The sequence below is a fragment of the Mauremys reevesii genome, linkage group 9 (assembly GCF_016161935.1).
Source record: "Mauremys reevesii isolate NIE-2019 linkage group 9, ASM1616193v1, whole genome shotgun sequence".
Lineage (NCBI taxonomy): Eukaryota > Metazoa > Chordata > Testudines > Geoemydidae > Mauremys > Mauremys reevesii.
The window spans coordinates 44,071,455-44,095,985 of record NC_052631.1 but is presented as its reverse complement, the minus strand read 5'-3'; the positions used below and the strand labels follow the sequence as shown (position 1 = coordinate 44,095,985).

At 46.7% G+C, this 24,531-nt stretch overlaps 2 protein-coding genes across 8 annotated transcripts in view; one reads left to right on the top strand and one right to left on the bottom strand.

Annotated features, from left to right (window-relative positions):
• ANKMY1 (ankyrin repeat and MYND domain containing 1) overlaps positions 1-18,705 on the top strand; it is a 94,511-nt gene extending 75,806 nt beyond the window's left edge. For 4 of the 6 annotated variants that reach the window (XM_039487896.1, XM_039487895.1, XM_039487893.1 and 1 more), the window contains 3 exons: positions 9,469-9,623; positions 13,559-13,612; positions 16,592-18,705. In XM_039487896.1, coding sequence (XP_039343830.1) covers positions 9,469-9,623; positions 13,559-13,612; positions 16,592-16,797 — 415 coding nt within the window. In that variant the 3' untranslated portion in view covers positions 16,798-18,705. Of the gene's footprint in view, positions 1-9,468; positions 9,624-10,718; positions 13,273-13,558; positions 13,613-16,591 lie in introns of those variants that run through there. The other 2 variants (XM_039487897.1, XM_039487898.1) reach the window with 2 other exon arrangements.
• Positions 18,706-22,762: 4,057 nt separating this feature from the next.
• The window catches only part of GPC1 (glypican 1), a 303,663-nt gene continuing 301,894 nt past the window's right edge, over positions 22,763-24,531 (bottom strand). For both annotated transcript variants that reach the window (XM_039487900.1, XM_039487901.1), the window contains exon 9: positions 22,763-23,117. In XM_039487900.1, the coding sequence (XP_039343834.1) occupies positions 22,900-23,117 (218 nt within the window). In that variant the 3' untranslated portion in view covers positions 22,763-22,899. The remainder of the gene's footprint in view (positions 23,118-24,531) is intronic.

Genomic DNA, 24,531 nt, shown 5'->3' with positions numbered 1-24,531 from the left:
CTATTTACTTGGCTGCGCATGTTCTTATCCTGCATGTTGGTAGAACGATATACATATAATTCTGAAGTCCTAACCCTAATCTCCAATGCCCTGCCCCAATATTTCTTCCAAACTGAACTGAAGATACAGGGCTAGATTTTTAAACCAGATAGGTACATAATTTATGTGGCTAATATGGACACATAATTATTGGACCCATAATTATTTAGGAATTGTAGTCCCTAATGTGAGATGGGAAGGAAATAGAAGTAGTTTAGGAATTTACAAATGTAAATCTACCAGCATTTACAATTTTTAATACTTTTATTTTAGGGTCATTAAACACATTAATAGATATAATCTAGGCCTGTGATCAATAAAGGATTCAACGTTTCCCTTAAGTGGCAGTTCTGACTTTGGGTTTTGTGTTGTTACCTAACTGTTGCAGAAAAGCTCTGGGTCAAGTGGTGTTAATGTAACACTGACACACTCTGGTTGTTGGCGGGTGGGATTGAACCTGGGACTTCTGGAGCTGAGTGCCTGAGCCTCTACCGCATGAGCTAAAAGCCATATGCCTATTAGCTAAGGCTATAGAGCAGACACTCACTCTCGCGTCTCAGTGCCACTAGATGGGACAGAAAACCACACCCAGGAGATGTGTGGGTTACAATAATAATGGAGCTAAACCTGCACAGTTCACAGGGAATGATAAATGGAACTATGTTTGTTAGAAGAGAATGGGAAGAATTAGTTGGAACCCTGGTGGGATGGAAAATGGAAGCCAAAATTATTTGTTGCTTATTCCAGAATATATTACTTTATTATGTTTCTAAGTTTCCCTTGATCCCCAAGATTACAGAATGGATGCCGGCTGGGAATATTCATATTAATACTTCAGGGGCTTGCTTAGATCTTTTTTCCCCAGCTGTGCCATTTTGTTAACAGTATTGATTGTATTAATGATGCTGACGCTGAAGAGACTGAAGCAAGACACTAATAGAGTCCATGATACACTGCCAGAAATGCTATAAAAATCAAAGCCCTCAATGCCAAAGATGTTGGATGATCCCATTGCATCCAGTACTGCCTTTAGAAACAGTTAATGAAAAGATAAGAGGCACTGAAATACTTAAAAATTATATTAATCCTTGTGGTGCTTTACTGTGTACAATGAATACCTACACTAGCTGGAGCAGAGCATATATCTAAGCCATATCTTGAGCTGTTCTTCTTTGAGTGGTTGCTCATGTGTATTCCACAATAGGTGTGCATCCTCACCACATGCACCGGTGCTGGTAGTTTTTCCCCTAGCAGTACCCGTAGAGGAGTGCCCCAGTGACGCCTCGAGTGGTGCCTCCATGGTGCGGTATAAGGGGCGCTGTGTGCTCCCCCGACCCTCAGTTCCTTCTTGCCGCCAGTGAAGGTGCTTCGGAACTGCTCTGCTCCAGATTTGCTGTAGTTCGTCCCCAAAACTGCTTGTTCGTACAGTGTATGATACCTGTAGTTAGTTAGTTGGTTAGTTAGTTTAGTTTAGTTAGATCACCAAGGCCGGGGCATGCCCCGCGCCCCGGGTTTTAAGTCGTGCGACACTTGTAGGTGATCTGTGCCGCTGCGTGATCTGCACGTGGACTGTCTGCGCTGTTTGGGAGAAACCCATCTCAGTGATTGCTGCAAGATTTGCAAGTTGTTTAAGACTCGGACCAAGAAAGAAAGGGACATTAGGCTCCGGGCTATTCTGATGGAGTCGGCGCTGACTCTGGGTCCAGTGCGCCGCTTCGAGTCAGCACCAGGCACCGTGGTGTTGGTGTGCGGTGACCCTTCAGCGCCATCAACCAGTTGGCACCGCTCCCCGTCCGTGGGGCATGCCAAGAAGGCTAGAAAGAGGCCTTCTTTGCCACAGCACCAGAGTAAACCTAGGACAGGGACTAGACCCATGTCGGGCAGTCCTTGATCCCCACTGGCCTCTAGGTCTCCGACTCAGGTCGAGTGGAGTAGCCTGGCCCATTCGGAGCAGGCCTCCCCGAATGTCCTCTACGCTGGAGGCCCTGCAGGCGGCCCAGGTTGTTATGTCCATGATGGCACCAGGAGCACTGCTGATGTTGGCCCCGTGCTCCAGAGGCAAGCTGCTGCTGGGATCTCCACAGTTGCCCCCGGCTTGGTACTGGTCTCAGTTGAGGGAACGTTCCCGACGCCGTTTGCCGCCTGGTGACCGTTCAGGGCAAAGTCCACTTGGATCGCCCTTGACAACCACCAGGCCATCTGGTTGGGTTCCGTCTGACTGAGATTCTCGGCATCGCTCCGCCTCAAGGAACGAACACTGATGGGACCGAGGCAGACGACACCAAAGGTCCTCGTCTCAGAGGGGTTATCGCAGCTGGTCACGGCACGGATGTCAACGTCATTCCCGTTTGGCATCCTGCTCCAGGACCCTGCCATTCACCGCCTCCACAGCCCTCGGCATTGATCGCTGGCGTCCTACTGTCGTGAGTCCGCCCGATGGAGCCAATCGCGGAGCAGCTGTTACTGACAGTACCGATCTTCCACATTGGGATCACGGTCCCATGGTCGGCATCGCTCCTGGCACCGCTGCTTTTTCTGGTCCGGGACTGCGGCAGGTCATATGTCAGCCTGGCTTCCCTTCGTAGTGGTCCATCGATGGGCTAGGCCAGCCAGGCTGAACAACCGGCTCTGCTGGTGCCACAGCAGGTACAGTGGCATTGGGCCCCGTGGCTGGCCCAATGGTACTAGTGGGCACTGTGGCTCCCGACGCAGCCCCTGGTGGCAGGGAGCCACAGAAGGACCATCGGCCTCCCTCTCCAGACCTCCGAGGAAGGAGTCGGTGGGACGTACATCCTCGGCACCGTGCCTGGAGACCGACCAGGTGGTGAACCCTCCAGTGCCGGTGGACACTCAAAGTACCACACCGGCCTCCTTGCCCTCCCTGGATGAAGTGATTATGGCCCCGCCTCCCTACATCCCACAGGGGGACTTTAAGGCCCACCAAGAACTATTAAAAAGGGTGGCATCAAGCCTCCACCTCCAAGCAGAGGAGATGGAGGAGCCCTTGGACTCAGTGTTTAATCTGCTGTCCTCTCCATGAAGGGGTGGCAAAAATTTCAAATGCCCTGTGGCAAACACTGGCCTCACTGGCCCCCATCTCTAAGAGGCCGGAATGCAAGTATTTTGTACCCACCAAGGGACACAAGTACTTATACAATCACCCTGCTCCTAACTCCCTGGTGGTTGAGTCGGTCAACCACAGGAAGTGGCAGGACCAGCCAGCCCCTACCCTGAAAAATAAAGATTCATGGAGGCTGGACTCTTTTGGAAGGAAGCTTTATTCGTCCTCAAGCTTCCAGTTACAGGTGGCAAAGCACCAGGCTCTCCTGGGCGGGTATGAGTTCAATCTGTGGGGCTCCCTGCCCAGGTTTGAGGACTCCCTCCAGGAGTGCGGCAGGAAGGAATTCAAAGTGCTGGTGGAGGAGGGTACAGCAGCTGCCATGGCAACCCTGCAGGCAGCTTCAGATGTGGCGGACATGGCTGCATGGTCCATGGCCTCCACGGTGTCCATGAGAAGGGCGTCGTGGCTCCTGCTCTCTGGGCTGTCCAGTGAGGTGCAGACCTCCCTGCAGGACTTCCCATTTGATGGCAAAGTTTTGTTTGCAGAACAAACAGATACAAAGCTGCATGGCCTGAAAGACTCTCCAGACTCTTCAGACTCTGGGTCTCTTTGTTCCGGCTCTGGCTAAACCTAAGTTCAAGCCGTAGCAGACTGCCGCTCAGGCCACCCACCCAAAATACGAGGCCGCTTGTAAGAAGTCGCAGGACTATAAGTGCATCTGACGAAGTAGGTATTCACCCACGAAAGCTCATGCTCCAATACGTCTGTTAGTCTATAAGGTGCCACAGGACTCTTTGCTGCTTTTACAGGACTATAAGAGGCACCCACCGAGGCAGTCTCGGCCTGGCCCTCAACCAAGGGCAAGCAGGTGGGGAAAAGGTGGTTTTGACAGGACACTTGGGGAGCCCTGCCAGTTCTCGTCAGGATCCACCCTCAGTAAAACTTCCCTTCTCCAATCGGTTGTGTGCTTTCCTCCTGGAGTGGTCGCGGCGTATCTCAGACCGATGAGTCCTCAACACCATCTCCTGGGGCTACACCCTCCAGTTTACTTCCTCCCTGCCCAACCACCCCCTACCCCCATCCCTCCTGGGGGACCCCTCACATAAGGCTCTGCTTGAGCAGGAGGTGGGGCGGCTCCTGGGCTAGGAGCGGTGGAAGGGTTACCCAGGGAGTTCAAAGACAAGCGGAACTACTCCCACTATTTCCTTATCCTGAAGGCCAAAGGGGGGCTCAGGCCCATCTTGGACGGGCGAGGCCTGAACCAATACATGGTGAAGCACAAGTTCCACATGGTCTCCGTGACCTCCATCATCCCCTTCCTGCATCCCAGGGACTGGTACGCCACTCTTGATCTGCAGGACATGTACTTCCACATTCGTATATTCGAGGGGCACAGATGCTTCCTCAGTTTTGTGGTGGGGGCAGGAACACTACCAATTTGCGGTCCTCCCATTCAGCCTGTCCACTGCCCCCAGGGTATTCACGAAATGTATGTTGGTGGTAGCGGCCTACCTCAGGCGCTGGGAGGTCCAGATCTTCTCCTATATGGATGACTGGTTGGTCAAGGGCAGCTCCCGGTTGCAGGTGCGGGATCACGCGTCGCTCCTTCTGTCCACGTGCACCACTTTGGGCCTGTTGGCAAACAACACCAAGTCCATGTTAGTCCCGGTTCAATGCATAGAGTTTATGAGGGCGGTCCTGGATGCCTCGTTGGCCAGAGTCTCCTTCCCACCGGACAGGTTCGAGACCCTGAATGGGCTCATCGACACGGTGACAAGGTTTCCTGTGACAACAGCCAGAGCGTGCCTCCAGTTCTTGGGTCATATCTCAGCGTGCACATATGTGGTCCGTCACGCCAGGCTTGGGATGAGGCCCCTCCAGCTCTGGTTGGCCTCAGAGTTCTCCCAGGCCAGGGACAGGATGGACAAAGTCCTCATGGTACCCGAACCAGTGATCGCCTCCCTACGGTGGTGGTCCTCCCTGAGAAACATGCTTCAAGGGGTCCCATTCATGGGCAGGGCCCTGTCGCTGGAAATGGTGTCCGATGCATTGGACCTGGGATGGGGGGCCCATGTGGGGAATGTTCAGGGTCTGTGGTCGTCTCAGGATCTGACCCTCCACATAAATGTCAAGGAGCTCAGGGAGGTACGGCTGGCATGCATGGTCTTCCGCTCGCACCTAGAGGGCTGGGTGGTCAGGGTCCTCACGGACAACACGGTCTCGATGTTCTACATCAATCGGCAAGATGGGGCCCAATCCTCTGCCCTCTGCTGCGAAGCCCTCAGGCTGTGGGATTTTTGTATAGCTCACGACATCTGCCTACAGGCCTTCCACCTGCTGGGCGCCTGGAACATGCGGGAGGATCTCTTGAGCAGGAATTTCTCTCAGCACAAGTGATCTCTCCACCTAGAGGTGGTGCACCGACTTTTCCGAGTGTGGGGAACTCCCCAGGTGAACCTGTTTGCAACTAGGCAGAACCGTTGCTGTCCCTGGTTCTGCTCTGGGTGGGGCTGGGATAAGAACATAAGAATGGCCGTACCGAGTCAGACCAAAGATCCATCTAGTCCAGTATCCCGTCTACTGACAGTGGCCAATGCCAGGTGCCCCAGAGGGAGTGTACCTAACAGGCAATTATCAAGTGATCTCTCTCCTGCCGTCCATCTCCATCCTCTGACAAACAGAGGCTAGGGACACCATTCCTTACCCATCCTGGCTAATAGCCATTTATGGACTTCACCACCATGAATTTATCCAGTTCTCTTTTAAACACTGTTAGAGTCCTAGCCTTCACAACCTGTTGACTGTGCGCTGCGTGAAGCCGATGCCTTCCTCCTGTCCTGGTCAGGCCAGTTTCTCTATGCCTTTCCCCAATTCCCGCTGATTGGCAAGGTCCTGGAAAAGATGAAGATGGACAAGGCCTGGGTCTTTCTGATTGCCCCGGCATGGCCCAGGCAGCATTGGTATGGGAACCTCATGGGCCTGGCGGTCACCCCGCTGTGGCCATTGCCGTCCCACCCGGACCTGCTCTCACAGGACCAGAGCTGCCTCCTCCACCCCAACCTAGCTGCACTCCAGCTCACAGCGTGGCTGCTCAGTGGTTAGGTAGGGAGGAAAGGACATGCTCAGAAGGGGTTCAACGCGTCCTCCTAGAAAGCAGGCGGCCCTCCATGCACTGAGCCTACTTGGCGAAGTGGTCTTGGTTTTCCAGATGGGCAGACGAGTGGGGCGTTTCCCCGGTGGCCGCCCTGATCGTGGCGCCCTTGTCAGTCAAGGTGCACCTGGCGGCCATATCGGCCTTCCATCCACCGGTGCAGGGCCACACGGTATTCTCCCACGCTATGACTGGCCGATTCCTTAAGGGTCATCTCTTCCTGTATATTAGGCCCCCCAGTCCCGCAGTGGGACCTAAACCTGGTGTTGGCCCATCTCACACGGCCCCTGTTTGAGCCACTAGCCATGTGCTCCTGGTCACACCTATCATGGAAGGTGGCCTTCCTGGTTGCGATCATGTTGGCCAGGCAGGTCTCGGAGCTCAGGGCCCTGACCTCCGAGCCCCCATACATGGTGTTTCATAAGGATAAAGTTCAGCTTCGCCCACACCCTTCATTCCTCCCGAAGGTGGTCTCCGCCTATCACATGGGTCAGGACATTTTTCTACCGGTCCTCTGCCCTAAGCCACACACGTCCAATGAGGAGCGCCGTCTCCACACGCTGGATATGAGACAGGCACTGGCTTTCTATCTGGAGCGGACTAAGCTGTTCAGAAAGTTCTCGCAACTGTTCATCTCCTTGGATGCGCGCATGAAAGGTTGGCCGATCTCCACTCAGTGGCTCTCCAACTGGATCACTTTGTGTGTCCGTACCTGTTATGACCTGGCAGGAATCCTTCCGCCATCTATTGTGAAGGGGCACTCGACTTGGGTGCAAGCCTTGTCAGCTGCCTTTTTGGCCCACGTCCCCATCCAGGACATTTGTAGGGCTGCTACGTGGTCTTCAGTTCACACGGTCACCTCGCACTATGTGATCGTCTCCCACACCAGGGAGGACGCCGGGTTCAGCAGGGCAGTGCTCTGTCCCAAGAATTTGTGAACTCCTTCCCACCTCCAGCAGATATAGCTTGGAATCACCTATTGAGGAATACACATGAGCAATCACTCGCAGAAGAAAAGACAGTTACCTTTTCTGTAACTGGTGTTCTTCGAGATGTGTTGCTCGTGTCTATTCCACATCCTGCCCTCTTTCCCCTCTGTCGGAGTTGTCTGGCAAGAAGGAACTCAGGGTGGGGAGAGTGCGCAGCGCCCCTTATACAGTGCCATGGAGGTGCCACTCCAGGGGTTGCTGGGGTGTTCCCCTATGGGTACTGCTAGGGGAAAAACTTCTGGCACCAGTGCATGCGGCGAGCATGCACACCTACTGTGGAATAGACATGAGCAATACATCTTGAAGAACACCAGTTACGGAAAAGGTAACCCTCTTTTATCTTGTCAAATCTCACAAGCTAAGCAGCGTGAGACATCCAAATACTGTCAAGGAAATCAGTGCTGTAAAGAGTTAGTGGACCCCTGGGTGGAGAGTCAGTAGGCAGTGCTTTTTTGTCTGGGTCCATACTGACAGGGGTGGCTCCAGGCCCCAGCACGCCAAGCTTGTGCTTGGGGCGGCAAGCCGCGAGGGGGGGGGCGCTCTGCTGGTCGCTGCGAGGGCGGCAGGCAGGCTGCCTTTGGCAGCTTGCCTGCAGAGGGTCCGCTGGTCCCGCGGCTTAGGCGGACCTCCTGCTGCGGAGGGTCCACTGAAGCCGCAGGACCAGCGGACCCTCCGCAGGCAAGCCGCCAAAGGCAGCCTGCCTGCCGTGCTTGGGGCAAAATGCCTAGAGCCGCCCCTGGATACTGAACCAGTAATGCAGCATGGGGCTCAGCCCTCTGTACTGGTGTGAGATTAGGTGATGAGTGGGAGGGGATCTTTGGGATGAGATGAGCAGAGGTCCTGACCACTTGTGGTTCTTAAAGATCCCAAGATGCTTTTAAAAGGTACAGGGACATTTCTTTCTAGTGCCTAGGCCACATTGCAATGGGGGTAAGTACATTCTGCCTATCTAAATACGTCCTGCTGCATCAATGGGATAGAACAGAGGTGGGCAAACTACAGACCACAGGCCACATCCGGCCCATGGGACCCTCCTACCCAGCCCCATAGCTCCTGCTATGCCCCCGGCCCCTCCCCTGCTGTTCCCCTCCCCTGGAGCCTCAGCTCATCCTGCCGCCGGTGCAGTGCTCTGGGCAGAGGGGCTGTGAGCTCCTGGGTCAGTGCAGCTGCAGAGCCTGGCCAGACCCGGTGCTCTGTGCTGCACGGTACGTGGCTGGCTTCAGCCAGGTGGCGTGGCTGTAGCGCCACCAGCCACCGGTGCACCAGGCAGTGCGGTAAGGGGGCAGGGAGCGGGGGAGTTCGGGGTGGTGGTTGGGGGTGGGGTTGTGGATAGGGAGCAGGGCGGTCAGAGGGCAGGGAACAGGGGGCTTGAATGCGGACAGGAGTCCCAGGGGGCGGTCAGGAAGGAGAGGGGGGTTGGATGAGGTGATGGGGGGCAGTCATGGGACAGGGAGAAGGGGGGGGTTGGATGGGGCAGTGGTCCTGGGGGAGCCATCAGGGAGGGTTGTATAGGGCAGGAGTCCTGGGGGGGGTGCTGTCAGGGGGTGAGAAGTGGGGGAGGTCGGATAGGGGGCAGAGGCCAGGCCACGCCTGGCTGTTTAGGGAGGTACAGTCTCCCCTAACCGGCCTGCCATACAATTTCCGAAACCCAATGCGGCCCTTAGGCCAAAAAGTTTGCCCGCCCTGGGATAGAACATTCTTCACATCTTGTCCTAAACTGATGGAGAGTTGTTGTGGTGCAAGCAGTGTGCTCCAGCAGTGGCTGTGTTGTGTTTCTCAGTACTAATGAGGTTTTTACAAACCTTCTCGAAATCTGACTACTTGTATTTGTGACCTGCCAGATTTAATCTTGCATAGACACTCACTCCTACATTTAGTACTGGAGAGTGAGCCCGTGTAAGGAGCTGGCTGGTGTGCACAATGAATTGGCAAATGAGGGGGCTTCAGTATGGGGCAGGCTTGGGCCTGTTGCCTTTTGATACACTTAACTTTGCATTGCTGCTTGTGTTCATTTGTTCCCTAGATAGCAACATAAGCACAGTGATCCACCACAGTGCCTCACTCCTCTTGGTTACCTTAGTGGATGAGGGCAGATATTTACTCCAGTATTGTGAGACATTTTGATTTCCTTTGCTATGTAAAGTGTGAATATGTTGGCAAAGCCACGAAAAACAAAATAATAAACATGAACTCTCCTGATGGCCCTCCTCATGCTATTTCTGTTCCAGGCAGCCCTTCTTTAAATACTGCTACCAGTGTGGGCGGGCTATAGGGATTCGACTCACTCTTTGCACACGCTGTTACGAGATCTTCACTTGCAGCAAGGCTTGTAAAGTCAAAGCCTGGAATGAGCGTCACAAGCGCGAGTGCTTAGGAGCTCCAGGTAAGTCTGATTGATGATACCCCATAGAGTGCAGGGAAAGCAAGGCATGTGGGACATGTACGTTGAAATATGTTGCTGAAGTGTATGGCCTGTTTTTATGGTATGTTATTAAATGTATGTTAGTTAAACACTAAGGCAAGATGAAATTCATAGCAACAAGTTTAAGTGAATGTATCAGTTGACCTTGAGTGGGCTCATACTTATTAAAACGGTTAGATGTAAGAAGCTTGGTATAGTAGCATTATCAATGATTTCAGCCTAGGAGACTTTTTAAAGGTGAACGGCAAAGCAGAAATAAAAGTTAAGTTACAGTGAGCACAGATTTCTGTGCCTCAGGTGCCCAATAAACCAGGTTAATATGGGCCTTTCAGCACAGAAATAACCTTTTGCTGACCTTTATGCAATTAAAAATGAACAGACTGTGAAATCCTCTTCTTGGTCCACTGAATCACAAATACCCTGCCTCTCACTTCAGCCCTTGTAATCTGCACTATTTGTATAATAACTATAAAAAATATACACGCTGATACAAGAAAAATGTTCTACACATCTGTAGGAGACTTGCATAATGAAGCAGTACAAAAAGGCAGACTTGCTATCACTAGGCCAGATGCTCATATATTTGAGTGAATGAGAAATCTCTCGAACATGAAGGCACATATATAAAATGGTGCTGCCATTCTATGACTGAACTACATTTTAGTGGCAACTCAGTACACGACTCTTCCCTCTGGATCTATATTAAACCTGTGGCTTGGGAAAATGCTAGGTCTGTGCTGTCAGAGACTAACAAAATGGAAAAAGTGCACACTGTCACTTGTAGCCTCTAAAGATCCCTTGGATTTTTCACAAGCGAGGTTTAACCTTGTCCAGCCAAATTACAATATGGATTATTACGTTTTGTTTACTTGCAGTCAATCCCTTCTGCTTTTTTAACAGGATATGATGGTGTTCTTCAGATCCGATCTTTAAGCTGTTGTTACATTGCTTGTACTGTTTCTGTATTTCATTCTACAGATGGCAGCTACATTTCTTTTGTTGTATATACTTGGTTGTATATGCCTGTGCTATATATAAAATGTACATGTGTTTTAGAAACCCTGGGGATAAAGGAAGTATGGAAATGTATCAAATGCTTTATCATTACTGCTACTGCTTCAGTGCGTGTGGGAGAAGGAGGAAATACGGGAAAGAACACTAGTTGCAGTACACACCCCAAACCACTAGATGGCAATAAAAACTATCAAATAATGTGGTAGGCGCTAGTTGAAAATCAATACAACGCATTAAACAAAAAGATACTAAAGTTTTCCAATAAGACCTTGACTACAAGAAAACTAAGTTCTTGACCAACCAGGGTGATGCTGACCTTGCTAGAATATGGTCATTTTTTTGGCTCCTTCATCATGCTGACCAACCTACTGTTGCATATTGATCACAGCAAACAAGTCAGGACAGTGGGAAGGACTTCTGCTGAGATGGGCAACCTCTCCTGTGACAGTAATAGTGACCATTTAATGCAAATGAACTTTTTCCTTCCCATGTGAATTAATAATAAAGACGAAAAAGCAACAACAAAGAAGCCATATTCAACCTCATGGATCTCGTTTACGTCTTAAGAAATATGACAGCAGCATGATCAGAAAAATGAAGTGTTGAGACTACACCTGAGATATGATTAACTAATATCCAGGCAGTAAACAGCGGTGAAGTTACCATTGTGTTGACTCCAGTACATGTAGCTGTGTTGGAGGATTCTGTTGGAAAAAACATAGACCTTCTGCTTTATAAGTAACAAAAATCTAAGACGTCTGCTAAAACTTTCAGGATGATGAGCCTTCAGTCCAAGCTGTTCCTTGAGCCAAGAAACTACATATGAGTGCTACATTATAACTGGAATGTCAGTGATGGAAAAATTCTCCTAAATCATATTCCTTCAAAAGCTAAGAAATTCTGGCATTAGCCATCCCAAACCACTTCTACAAATCCCAGATGTCCTCCTTTTCATAATAGCTGCTTATCATTTTGAAAACAAAAATTTAAGCTTGGGTTAGGAGCAATCAAGATTGAGCTCAGCAGAAGTACTTTATGATATTAGTACTCTGAATATATTCACTTGCTGAGTTGTTGCAAGGGAAAAGCTCCAGATTGGCTGAGAGAGGTCTTGTGACTGCCGTGGTGAGCTGTGATAGCTCTATTGTAAAATGCTGCTATTCACCTCATCTTCTCAGAACAGCAAGACCCATCTAGAGACCTGCCACTTGACCTTTACTTATGTAACCAAAATGTTGAAACACAAATGGGAAGTTGAAGAAAAATGTCTAATTAAAAGTGATGGAAAATTGTGTGCTTAGCAAAAAAAAGTTGAGGGCCTGGCATCAAAGGCCAATGTTATTAGTTAGCTTCCAGTGGGAATCACTATATTGATAAATAATGGTATCGGCTATAAGAGTTAGACATGCAGGGAGTAGCCATCAGACTGTGAAGACAAAATGCTGGACTGGTACCATGGTGGCCTTCAAAAGCAGAACAAGAGTAATACAGGCTCTTTGGAAAAGAGCGGAGGACTAAGAAAACACTTGCTCCCAACACAATCTGCCGTATGTATTTTATACATACCTGAGGACTTTGGCACATCTTTGGAGCAGTGTCTTTGCCAAATTCTAGTATTTCCAAACCATTGAAATGGCACGTGTGGGGTGCATGTTGCAAAGCTGGCTTTCGGCAGATGCTTTTTTAATGTATTTGCTGCGCCTAGTCAGAGTATAGTGCTGACTATTGTAGGTGTTTCTTTTTGAAGGTTTTATTCTGCCATGAAAAATGCTAAAGGTAGAGTCCTGGAGACTACATTCAGCTTGTCCGCAAGAGCGGTACTGTATGGATAGTCGCTGTGAAAGTGAGAGAGTCTCTGAACCCCGTCAGCGTTTGATCGCTACTGAAAGACTGTCCTTGAAGGGTTCCAATTTGTACAAGGTTCAGCTGTGGTTTGTGGAGAGCTGACTTGTTCCGTATGGACTGGACTGAGACTACAAACACATTTCACACAAGCCAACAACCCTCTGTTGATGGGAGCAATTTTTCAGTCATGCCTAACTTGGCTATATTTCATATGGTGACTTGTAGATGAAAGGCTCCATATGTCATAACCAGATCCATGAGCAGAGCCAACCTGGAGGATCACTTTAATTGTTTTTGAAGGAGCTGTATAGAGCCTGTCATGAAGTTATGCTAACTGAACATGCTGTGATATGGCTTAATGGCACGTACGTATGATGACGTTCCTTTAGATGGAAGAAGTGTTCACTAGGCTGGAGTGTAGAAATCATACAGTTAATTGATTATGAACCAGTACCTCATGCTATAGATCACTCTAGACAATGGAGACTGCAAGGACTCTTAAAGATCCCCTTAGCTCTGATTTTCCCACAAAGTAATGAGTTAAAACTGGAAGTGCCATCAGACATAATCCTTACCCCGGCCCCAAGAATTCCTGTGAGATGGCTGTGTTTTTTCTGCATTGAAAAAGAGTAGGAATCTGGTGATTCCAGATTCCAACAATGCCACTCACTGCTCAGCGGTAGATCACTGAAAACTTGGCATGCTCCCTTTTTAACTTTATCCAGAGATTTCTTTTTAAAGACATGTTCCTTGTGTTGTGTTTACAATTTATTCTGTATTTGAAAATCTGTACATATGCTTTATGTCAAAGTTATTGTACAACTGCAAATGTATATGCATATTGGGACATGTAATGTAATGATTTCTTTGTGAGCAAGGTTCATAAAATAAATTGTATTGGTATTTATGGCTGGTAGCAACTTTTTAAAACTGCTTAGAGTGCAGTAGAAGTGGTTGGTCCCTTGAAGTACTCACAATATAATCTCACAAGCGACTATTCTGAAATGTCTTTGCACCTTGTTTTATTGCTGCTAAAGGTGATTCATCATTAACGGACTCTGATCAAGACAACCTACAATCTGAGGTTGATGGTAAGTCAGTGTTGACTATTAGCAACTTTTTCATCATTAAAAAACTGTTGCATACACTTTTTGGTCCTTTTAATCTCATTCCAGCTACTAGCTCAGTGGTACCAGTCTCACACATTGGCTTTTAGTCTTCAGAATAATTCAAAAGTTTAAATTAGTGGAAGTTGCAAGCATTTTTTTAATAGACGCAATAAGTAAGGCACGTGCTAGTGCAGACTATTTACTTGCTAAGAGAAAGCTTCTAAAATAGCCATTATCATGCAACTGTAACTGGTTGTAGCTCATGGAGTGTTATGGGTGAGAAATTGCTGCAGCTGCTTTTAAAGAAAAGAAAGTAAAAAATGCTATTTAATTCCAAGACACATGTGATAGCAAGTCTATCTCAACACTGCCCAGCATGTTCTTTGCTGCAGTACTGAATAATAGACTCATAGACTTTAAGGTCAGAAGGGACCATTATGATCACCTAGTCTGACCTCCTGCACAATGCAAGCCACAGGATCTCACCCACCCACTCCTGTATCAAACCTGTGTCTGAAGTCCTCAAATCATGGTTTAGAGACTTCAAGGTGCAGAGAATCCTCTAGCAAGTGACTTGGGCCCCAGGCTGCAGAGGAAGGTAAAAACCCCCCAGGGCTTCTGTCAATCTGTCCTGAAGGAAAATTCCTTCCCGACCCCAAATATGGCGATCAGCTAAACCCTGAGCATGTGGGCAAGACTCACCAGCCCGACACGGAGGAAAGAATTCTCGGCAGTAACTCAGATCCCACCCCATCTAACATCCCATTAAAAGCTGTTGGGCCTATTTACCACTAGTAATCAAAGACGAATTAATTGCCAAAATTAGGGTATCCCATTATAACGTTCCCCTCCATAAACGTATCAAGCTTAGTCTTGAAGCCAGATATGTCTTTTTCCCCCACTACTCCCCTTGGAAGGCTGTTCCAGAACTTCACTCCTCTGATGGTTAGACACCTTCATCTAATTTTAAAGTCTAAACTTCCCGATAGCCAGTTTCTATCCATTTGTTCTTATGGCCACGTTGGTACTGAACTTAAATAATTCCTCTCCCTCCCTGGTATTTATTCCTCTGATATATTTATAGAGCGCAATCATATCTCCCCTCAGCCTTCTTTTGGTTAGGCTAAACAAGCCAAGCTCTTTGCGTCGCCTTTCATAAGACAGGTTTTTCCATTCCGCGTATCATCCTAGTAGCCCGTCTCTGAACCTGTTCCAGTTTGAATTCATCCTTCTTAAACACGGGAGACCAGAACTGCACATAGTGTTCCAGATGAGGCCTCACCGGTGCCTTGTATAACGGTACTAACACCTCCTTATCTTTACTGGAAATACCTCCCTTGATGCATCCCAAGACCGCATTAGCCTTTTTCATGGCCATATCACATTGGCGGCTCTTCGTCATCCTGTGATCAACCGATACTCCAAGGTCCTTCTCCTCCTCTGTTACTTCCAACTGATGCCTCCCCAGCTTATAACAATAGTGCCTGTTATTAATCCCTAAATGCATTACCTTGCACTTCTCACTATTAAATTTCATCCTATTACTATGGTAGTGGTCATATTTCCCTTTCAGCCCCTTCTTAAAGTGCTAGCAAATCTTTGTTGTTTGACTTTCCTTTTTGCACATGGCCTGTCCTACTGAGCTATTAGGACAGGAAGAAGTGGCTTTTGTTTCCCCCTGTGATGTACACAGACTTATTTAGCCAATAACTTAGGCAAGTGCAACAATATGATTTAAGTTACAGGTCTGACTCAAGATGGATTTTTTTTTAAAGCATTATCTATTGACGCCAGGACAGGTGCTTGGATACTGTCTTTGTGCCTGCTTCAGTTGTCACGAAGAGAAAAACTGAATGCCTTGCTTTAGCTAACTGGGCCAACTGAGAGAGTTGGAAGCTTCTGGGGTGAAGCTCAAGTGTCGTGCTGTTTATCAGTTCTTTTTTGAGTCTCATTTCTGCCACTTCTGAACTGTTGCCCTCTCAAACATAGTGGACTCACACTATTTCAAGTGAGATAATAGCATATTTTATTGGGGAGGGGGGCTCTCTGGTTGCTTTGCCATCTTTTTAGCGTTACTGTTGTATTTTTGTTACATTTACATAAAGACTGGACTAAGGGAGAAAAGTGGCATTACTATTGTATGTCAAGACCAAACTATCAGTGCAAAGTTTTGCTTTTTTAAAAATAGCACGATTATGACAAACTCACACACACATAAGTTCAGCGTTAAAGGGACTACCAGAGCAAGGCAGTGGTTTTTGCCATCATTTATGTGCAGTAACTCTCTCTCTTAACCAGCTGCCTCGTTTCTGATTCACTGTCTGGCAAGTCTTCAAACCTATGGTTGATTTGCCTTGCTAATGTAGCTTCCACATTAAAGATGAATGGTAGCCTAAACTGAAGAATCTCATGAGTCCGTGATGTGCTGCCATTTATGGTCGAGCTTTTCCCACATCTAGTGGCTTTAGCCACCTCTTCCATTTAAAATGATCTCATGTCTAAATAAATTTCTTGGACTACTTTGAAAAAATCTCTACCTGTAGGTCTTGCAGGCTGGTTTTTGGGTGTTGTGTGTAACCTAAACTATGTGCTTAGGAGTATTTCATGGTTATTTTGTGCTTTACTTTGCCTTTTAAGTACAGTGATGTTTTTGATGTGGTGATGTTGGCAGTTGAGGTAGCTACCTAGCAATTACAGGCAAGCTTATGTTAATGCTGACAATTTGCAAGTAACTTTTCACATTAAGAGACTCTTGTAATGGAGGGGAAAAAATACAAACATCAGTGCCCTACACTATCCCTTTAAAGGCCAGCAGGTGTATATAGTTTTTGTCATGCTTCCATGTTGCTTGTTAAACTGAGTCAAGGCTCAGTAATTTTGAAGGCTTGCAACTGTGTCCAGTTTACTGTTCCAAGGAAACCAGTGTTCCTTCAGAGGCCAATCTATTATTTATTTTTACAGGAAAGCATCAACTTAAGACTAAATCGGGCATTTCAAGAGAAAGGCAGAGTCCTGTTGGCAGAAAGGGAAGTGAGGGAAGAGATGGAAGAGGCAGAAGAGATGTCTTCAGGAAAGATGACAAGAAGCCAAGTCCAGGCAGACAACGTGCAGCGGCCGATGACATGCGCCCAAATCTTCCTTACACTGGGAATTATAGTTACAATTAATCCTACGGTAGAAAAAAATGAACATGTTGAATAAGTTGACCTGGCACAACTTGCCTTTATCTAATAAGTAAGTGCTATATCAAATAAGAAGCGCTAGGCTACTAATGATATGCCTTTGATGACAACTTAGCCATCCATAGTCATTTTCCAGGGGCCTTCTCCATTTTTCATTTAAAATACTGATTAGTATGGCCGCCTCTACAGTTAGAAATGTGAAGAAAGAGCTGGATGATAAAAATAACTATTGTACGGGGTAAGACTGTGTAAGAGCTATTCATGCCACTGAAATAGCATCTGGAATTTGACTTTATTACTGCTCTCATCAACTCCATGAAAATTTCACTCTCCTCGAGCTTGAATTTCCAGTTAATTACAGTGTGATTGGTGCGGGGCAACTTGGCTGTTACTGATTTAGTTATTCAACTGACCAAACCTTCTGAAAAACAGATTATGCTCCAAAAGCATGAAAAATGTCTCACAACCTCAAAGCTTACCGTGCTCAGCAAGGAGAACGTTCCATCTGCTCTCGCCTCTGAACCCTCCCTCAGTTCCATTTTATTGGCAACTGAGGACATGCAACCACTCATAGGATGAGGATTGGGGTGGTGAAAACTTTAGCGCCTACACCTGTTCAAGTCAATGGGCATTTTGCTGTTGACATGAATGGAAGCAGGATTAGGGGATGTTTGCTCATATGGGGGACAGAGGTCACCTCGTGGAAAAGGAGGCAATTTTCTGGTTTCGGTGTCTAATTTTTAGTGACGCTGAGCACCTACAACTCCTAGTGGTCCAGGTACTCAGCACCTCCGAAAAGTAGGCCCTGTTTATGTGCCTGTCTGTAGTGTCATGTTTGAAAATGTTGGCCAGAGTACATAAGGACCAGAATATCATTCCTCACATCCATGTGACTTACATAGGGATGCATGGCTATAACTGAGAACAGATACTGACCCTTGGATTGTATATAGTTTGAGCATGCTAGTTCCCCAATGTTTGGCCTACCTATAGCTCATTTGCTAATGTGGGGTGTGTTCATAAAAGCTACACAACTGGATACAAAAATGTTTTTTTTTGTTTTCCTAGCTAGTGGCAGTTATTTTAAATAATAATACAGAGAGGATTTACAGGAGATATATTTTTGAGATGAGTGAATTGTAGTTTGTATAAATACTGTTCCTTGTAGAGTAACCATGGATAAATATGTATTAAGTTTTACAGAATACAGATATCAGCTGTTTGGAGCTGTGTACATAAAATAGAATCTAAACTCCTGTAACAATGATTTTAGTAAATACCAAGTAAACTGGTAAGTTTTATAAAGACAAGAAGTTGATTAATTTTTTTGTTTAGGGTGAGGAGGAATGGGGGGGACCTGCAATTCTTTAGGTGCCGTTTAACCTCCAGGAACGTGCACTCCTCCTGTCAGTATCTGATTACCAGAAGTCTGGGGCTCACCCCCTTAGTATCATTACCAAGTTCACCAACCTCTGGAAATGGAATTGTGTATCTAGAAAAACAAAACCTATTTCAACATAATTTCATTTGAAGGGAGCATTGGTGGTGGATTATTTAATTCAGAAAGCCTCTCTACTGGGATATGAGTGCCTTTTTTCTTTGTTAACTTTTCAAGAAGCAATATCTTGAGTGCAGTAGTAAATAATTAACACTGTGCCTTATGTTTACAAATATTGAGTTGTAAATCTAATTTTTTATTTAAGATTTTTCTCCTTTATTACACCCTCCCTCTCTCTCTCACACCTACACACACACACACAATCTTTAGTATGGTAACTTTTTAAAATGTCATCAAATAAATTTAATCTTGTTTTTAAGCATCTCCTATACCTAGAGTTGGCTGCTCTCCGCCATACATTTTTGAGCAGGCGAGAAGCTCAGAATGTCCATACTATACTGTTGATAGTGGGTAAACCAAGGACTGAGTGCAGGGCTACTCACATTTAAAAATACAATTCAGAAGAAATAAAATAGTGATGTGTAACAGTGGGAACAAATATAGATTTAAGTCTCCAGCCTTTTTATTTATACAAGGATTCAAAGAACATATTTCAACTTTAGATAAACAGTGCAAGATAGTTACAAGTACCTTGGTAACAGAAAGAAATATATAACTGGCCAGCTATGCCAATAAGTGAAATAAATCTTAATCCTCCAGCAAGAAATGCATTTTTTAAAGCAAAGGTGTACGTTGGATATTTGTTATACCTTATCCCCTACCAAGCCCACCAGAAAACAATAGGTTGTTTGTCATTTGTAAAATGATAAATATCTGTGCTCTCAAAGCCACTAATGAGCCCACCCTTAGTTAAAACATACAAATTATGGCACAGAAGAGCAAGTTTAAAGACAGAGATGCCTGTAAATCCACTACTCCATTTTTCTGGTTCTCCACTTTGCAGGGATGTGGGTGTTCAAGAATTCAGATAAGAACATGAAAATGAACAAACCCCATCAGCATCCCTAAGTATTTTTTACTTATCAAAACACTGAGAATCGCCAGGTCCTTTTTCCTCTTCCCCTTCCAAAGTGAGTCATACTCCCTTGACACGGGCTATAGCAGTGGTTCTCAACCAGCGGTCCAGGGCCCCCTGGGAGGCTATGAGCAGGTTTCAGGGGGGTCCACCGAGCAGGGCCAGCGTTGGACTTGCTGGGGCCCAGGGAAGAAGGCCATAGCCCCACCAGTAGGGCCCAGAAGCCCCACCACCTGGGGCTGAAGCCTGAGCAACTTGGGGAGGAGGGCGTGTGGCATGGGGCCCCAGGCAGTTACCCTGCTTGCTACCCTCTAACACTGGCTCTGCCGTTTATATGCAGAGAACCCGCTGTGGAGTCTTTATAGTGGGTGGGGGAGAGAGCTCAAAGGAAAAGGTTGAGAAGCCCTGGGCTAAAGCACCTAACAAGACCGTCCCCCAGGGCTATGAACTGTGTGTCAGTGCTCTAACAGGCTGCAACTACATGATAAAGAGATTGTTTTTTCTCTTCCATTGCGTACAACCATAGGCAACTAAATATTTATAAAACATTGACTGTGGTGCTCAAATGTCTTTATCATTTAAAAAAATCTACTCTAATGCCCTTTTGACATGTAATGTTTTCCATTCTCCCTCAGACACTGGGTTAGGAGTTATATAATAGAAGGCTCATTTATACATGTAATGGCAACATGGGCTAAAAATCACGACACTAGACCAATAAAGGCAAACCTGAATGAAATTACACCGCAGATTATGATAGGCCCAGTAGCCTCACCTTTCTTCAATTCAATCCAGAGCCAGATAATTTAAATCTAATGGCAAGGTAAGCCTCTGGCTCAAGTTTAAGCTTTAAGAACTAGTGGCATCCTGGGAATACACCACCAAAATGATCTAAAATTGTCTGTGCAGAAGCAAGGTGTAAAGTGGGACAATGACTCATAACTAACCTAAACACAGGCCACGTTTCGTTACAGAAGTATAAATGTCAGCCCCCATTACGTGGCTGGATTAGGAAACAGTGGTAGTAGCCCAACAAACTAGGAATTTAAACTCAACCAGGGGAACGAGGCCTTCACTACACTTGCTTTCTTGCAATATCTCTCAACATTCCTAGTGCTCTGATCCTACAGTCTTACCTTAAATTGCACATTCCATAAACAGTGACAGCATAAATCAAATTCTGCTTTTCCCAAATCTTTTGTTATGCACCAAAACACATTTTTCCCCTTAATGAGAGACATGGAAGTGTTTAAAAGTTTGATAAGCCTATAAACGTCTTAAACATAAGATATGCTTTCCCCCCAAAATAAAAATCACAATATTAGACAAAATTAATAACAGCAGAGCCCAAACTCACGGTTCCCCATTGCCAAAAACAGTCAGTAGGACTGTGTTGTTACTCTAGATAAATTTCCTAAAGATACTTTTCCAAACGATGTTTACTGTATCTGCAAATGAGCGAAGCCAGCTAGGGAACCAAAGTGCACAGCTCTGTAAACACAGACACCTTAACAGCTAGATATGTATGTGTGTATATTTATATATAGCGTTTGTTGACAAAAACAAAGCCTTTAGTTGAATCCACTCCTGGCACTCATGTAATAAGCTACGAAAAATTACTGGCTAAAATTAGGAGGCTGTGCATTCATTGCTTAGAGCAGAGGACTGGAAAGTCTAGAAGCATCCTGGGTTTTAATTCCTGATGATCCACTGACTCAATGTGTGGCTGTAGCTTAGACACTGGACAGTTTTCTGCTTTAGTCACTGCAGTGGTGAAGTGGGGGGGGGGGGGGCCGGGGAGGAGGGGAAGAAGCAGGCATTCACTTAAAAAGAATCTCAAAGCCCAGATTATACATCTGAGTCATTTTCCTGGGCACACAAACTGCCAAGGGAAGTAAGTAATAACCCATTGACTCCCAATACTGTAACTTATTGCTTTAGGCCTCATAACTCTATGTGTATTAATATGCAAGACTTCACAAAACAGCAATTTGCAACGATCCCTTTGGTAGAAGGTTACTGTTGTCTTTGCCATTAACAAAGAGCTTCAGTCTCCTGTTGGAAACAAACCTCTCAAATGACAAATCTCACCCTGCATATTTTCACCTCAGTGTTGCATAGCGTGATACTGGATTGCAGGCAGTGATGAGCTGCCAAAATCTTAACAACCGGTTCCCTATAAAAAGTTCTGATTTAAGGGGGGGAGAGGGTGGGGTGAGGGGAGACATACCCATGGGGCCAGGGGGCCCTGCAGGGCCTGGGACAAATTGCCCCACTTGCCCCCCGGCAACCCTAGAACTTGCAGCCCCATCCCACCTTACCTTGCCGGCAGCTCAAAGCAGCAGAACGACTCAGGAGCTCAGCTGAGCTGCCCAGCTGCTAGCCAGGCTGCGGCTCTTCAGGGTAGGGGAAGCGGGGCAGGGCCCGGGGGAGACATCCTCATGGGGCCAGGGGCCCCTGCAGGGCCCAGGGCCAATTGCCCCACTTGCCCCCTCCCCTCACCTCTGGCCAGCCCTGGAGCTTGCAGCAGGACCCCTCCCCCCCACATACCTTGCCGGGCCTCTCAAAAAGCGGCAGCAGGACGACTCCGGAGCTCAGCTGAGCTGCCCAGCTGGTGCCAGCGGCTGGCCACGCTGCAGCTGGGGGGAAGCGGGCAAAGAGCCCGGGGAGCCTCAGCTTCCCCTGCTGGGAATCCTGGGAGCAACAGGGTGGTCTGACCCGCGGACCGGAGTTCTTTGCCCACCCCCTGGCCCTTTAACAACCGGTTCTCCATGGAGGTCTAATTTTAGCAACCGGTTCTTGGGAACCTGTGGGAACCGGCTCCAGCTCACCACTGATTGCAGGTCTAGATTAGACCATCATTAATAGCTAACTTCAGTGGTTTCCAAATATCACGCAAAATCTAAAACTCACTCCCATTCGCTTTAGGAGCATTATTAAGTGCCGCTGATGGCTAATTTTAGTAAACAAAACAACCTGTGTACTTGTAAGTGAAAGGACTGTTGCATTTTCGTTGCAAACGCTTGGATAAGGAATTCCATTGCTAATCGAGTTTGTATTAGCATAAAGAATTAGTTGAAAAATGTACATCAAAGAAAATGAGTGAAGGATTATCTCTCTGCCTGCTTAAGAAATACAGTAGAAAACCATGAGATAGCTCCTGAATAGAACAGAGTGCTTGCTGCTCTTGTCAGTCCTAATTTTAAAAGTTGCACTGTTCTAAACTGTCGTGCTTTAGATGTTAATGTGGTAAGTGGCATCCTTGGCTATTAGATCAACTGCATATTCCACTGCAGTCAGTCAAATCGTGACCCTCTGAAGATCATTTTTTTTCCCCCTATCTGCAAAGGCTTGTTTGAGGCCCCAAAGAGGCTCTTTGTGGCAAAACAATAAAATAAAAAATGAGGTACGGAAAGAAGGGCCCAGCATTCAAAAAAGACCAAACAAGGATGAAACAGCTCTAGCACTGCCAGATATCACAAACAATTGAGACCTTTTTTTTCTCCCTCTTTTTTGCCAAAATGAATTAAATATTGTCCTTGTTTTTTTGTTTGTTTTTTTTTGGCAAAGTTAAGACCTCAGCCATAGTCTCTTTCATGGCTGTGCAAGTAAGTTACCGCCGCAAGTACTGCGTTGCAATAACAGCCACAGAAAGGAAGATTAGCAAGGAGGAAGGCAAAAATTTGCTGCTGCCCCCCTTTACGCCACGTCCAGACTGGTTAGGAATAGCATGTACTTCTGGCTGCCTGGTGCTGGGGTTCTTGGAAAGTCTTTTGCCGCAGACTTCATCAGGGCAGCCATCACCGCTCCCAGAGCCACTGATGTCATCACCTACACACAGAAAGAAACTGAGGGTGAGACTGACAAATCAAACTTTGTGCTCAGCACAGGACAACCACTGCCTCGAGATGCTTACAAAGTCAAGCAGACGGGATGGCGGGAGAATCCCAGGGGAATGAATTCTACGACTGACTAACTGTTTTTCCTTTCTATCGGTCATGTAAATGGTCTGGAATATATTGGAATATCTGTATTGTGTTCCTTCACTAGATGTACTTTAATGAACACGGGATGGCATTGAGTGTTCACAAGCCCCTGCAGCCAGGTGGTTAGCTGGCTCTGTTACCTGTGGCCAAGGCTTGAGTCAGTCAGTCAGGTCCCTGCCAAACAAGGTAAAGGTTGTAGAGCACATTGGCCCTTCTCTACTTGGTCTCACATTGATGTTTAAATGGCCCACTGCTGTAGCAGCTAGAGGCTGATTGGAAAATTTTAAAAAATGACAAGAGCACCCACCGTAGACTGCTGTTTGTGCTATGGAGAGAGAGCATACCTGAGCTTTTGGTTTAAAGCTGAACTAAGAAAGAACATCTTACATCACAGTGTGAGACTCATGAAACTTCGTCTCTGAGGCACTGCCAAGGGCAGTCAACTCGAGACATACACAGGGCTCTTACGGATCAGATCCAAAGCTCCTGGAAGGCAACAAAGACTCCGGTTGATGTCACGAATCTTTGACTCAGGCCCGGAGTTAATCCAGCCCCAGTCCTAGACTGTTTGACCCCCAGAACTATAATGGGTCTCTTCAGCTGAACATAACTGCTGATTTTGGGTACAGGGTGAGTTGTAGACTCTCAATCTTTAGAGATGAATTCAGTGTGCTGTGGATAACGAAGATTGGTTTAAAGTGAAAAGAGGCTTTGCTCACAGCAGTCCGCACTTCTCAGGAGGAGCTGCAGACTGTGGGGTGGCCTTAAAGAGTAACTCTAAGTAGCATACTGCAGTATTCTACCCTGTAGGTGACAAAGATGGGTAACAGTTGCAAGATTAGCTTTCAATCAAATATGTTTGCCCTCAGCAGGGTTGCCAGGTGTGTCTGTCAGGGCAGCATTTGGCCCTGTGGAAACACTGTACAGAGCTGTGCTGTACAAAATCAACTTGCTTAAGGTTTTGACATGTCGGACCTGGTTTGTGGTGGTTTTTCTGACCACATAAGTGTTCTAAATGGGCTACTATAATTGAATATCGTCATTTAGAACAATGCAAGGAAAGCAAAGCCCGGGTCTATGTGAATGTTCACCTGAAACACAAAATGTACACCAGACATCTTGTCTTTGTTTCTACTTTACTGAAAAGCCTGGCTCAACGTTAATAAATTTATTTATTTATTTATTAGCGAGAGAGATCTTCATATTCATAAAAAAAAGGTTTAAAAGGCAGATTTTTCTCTTAAGACTTCTATGCTTTA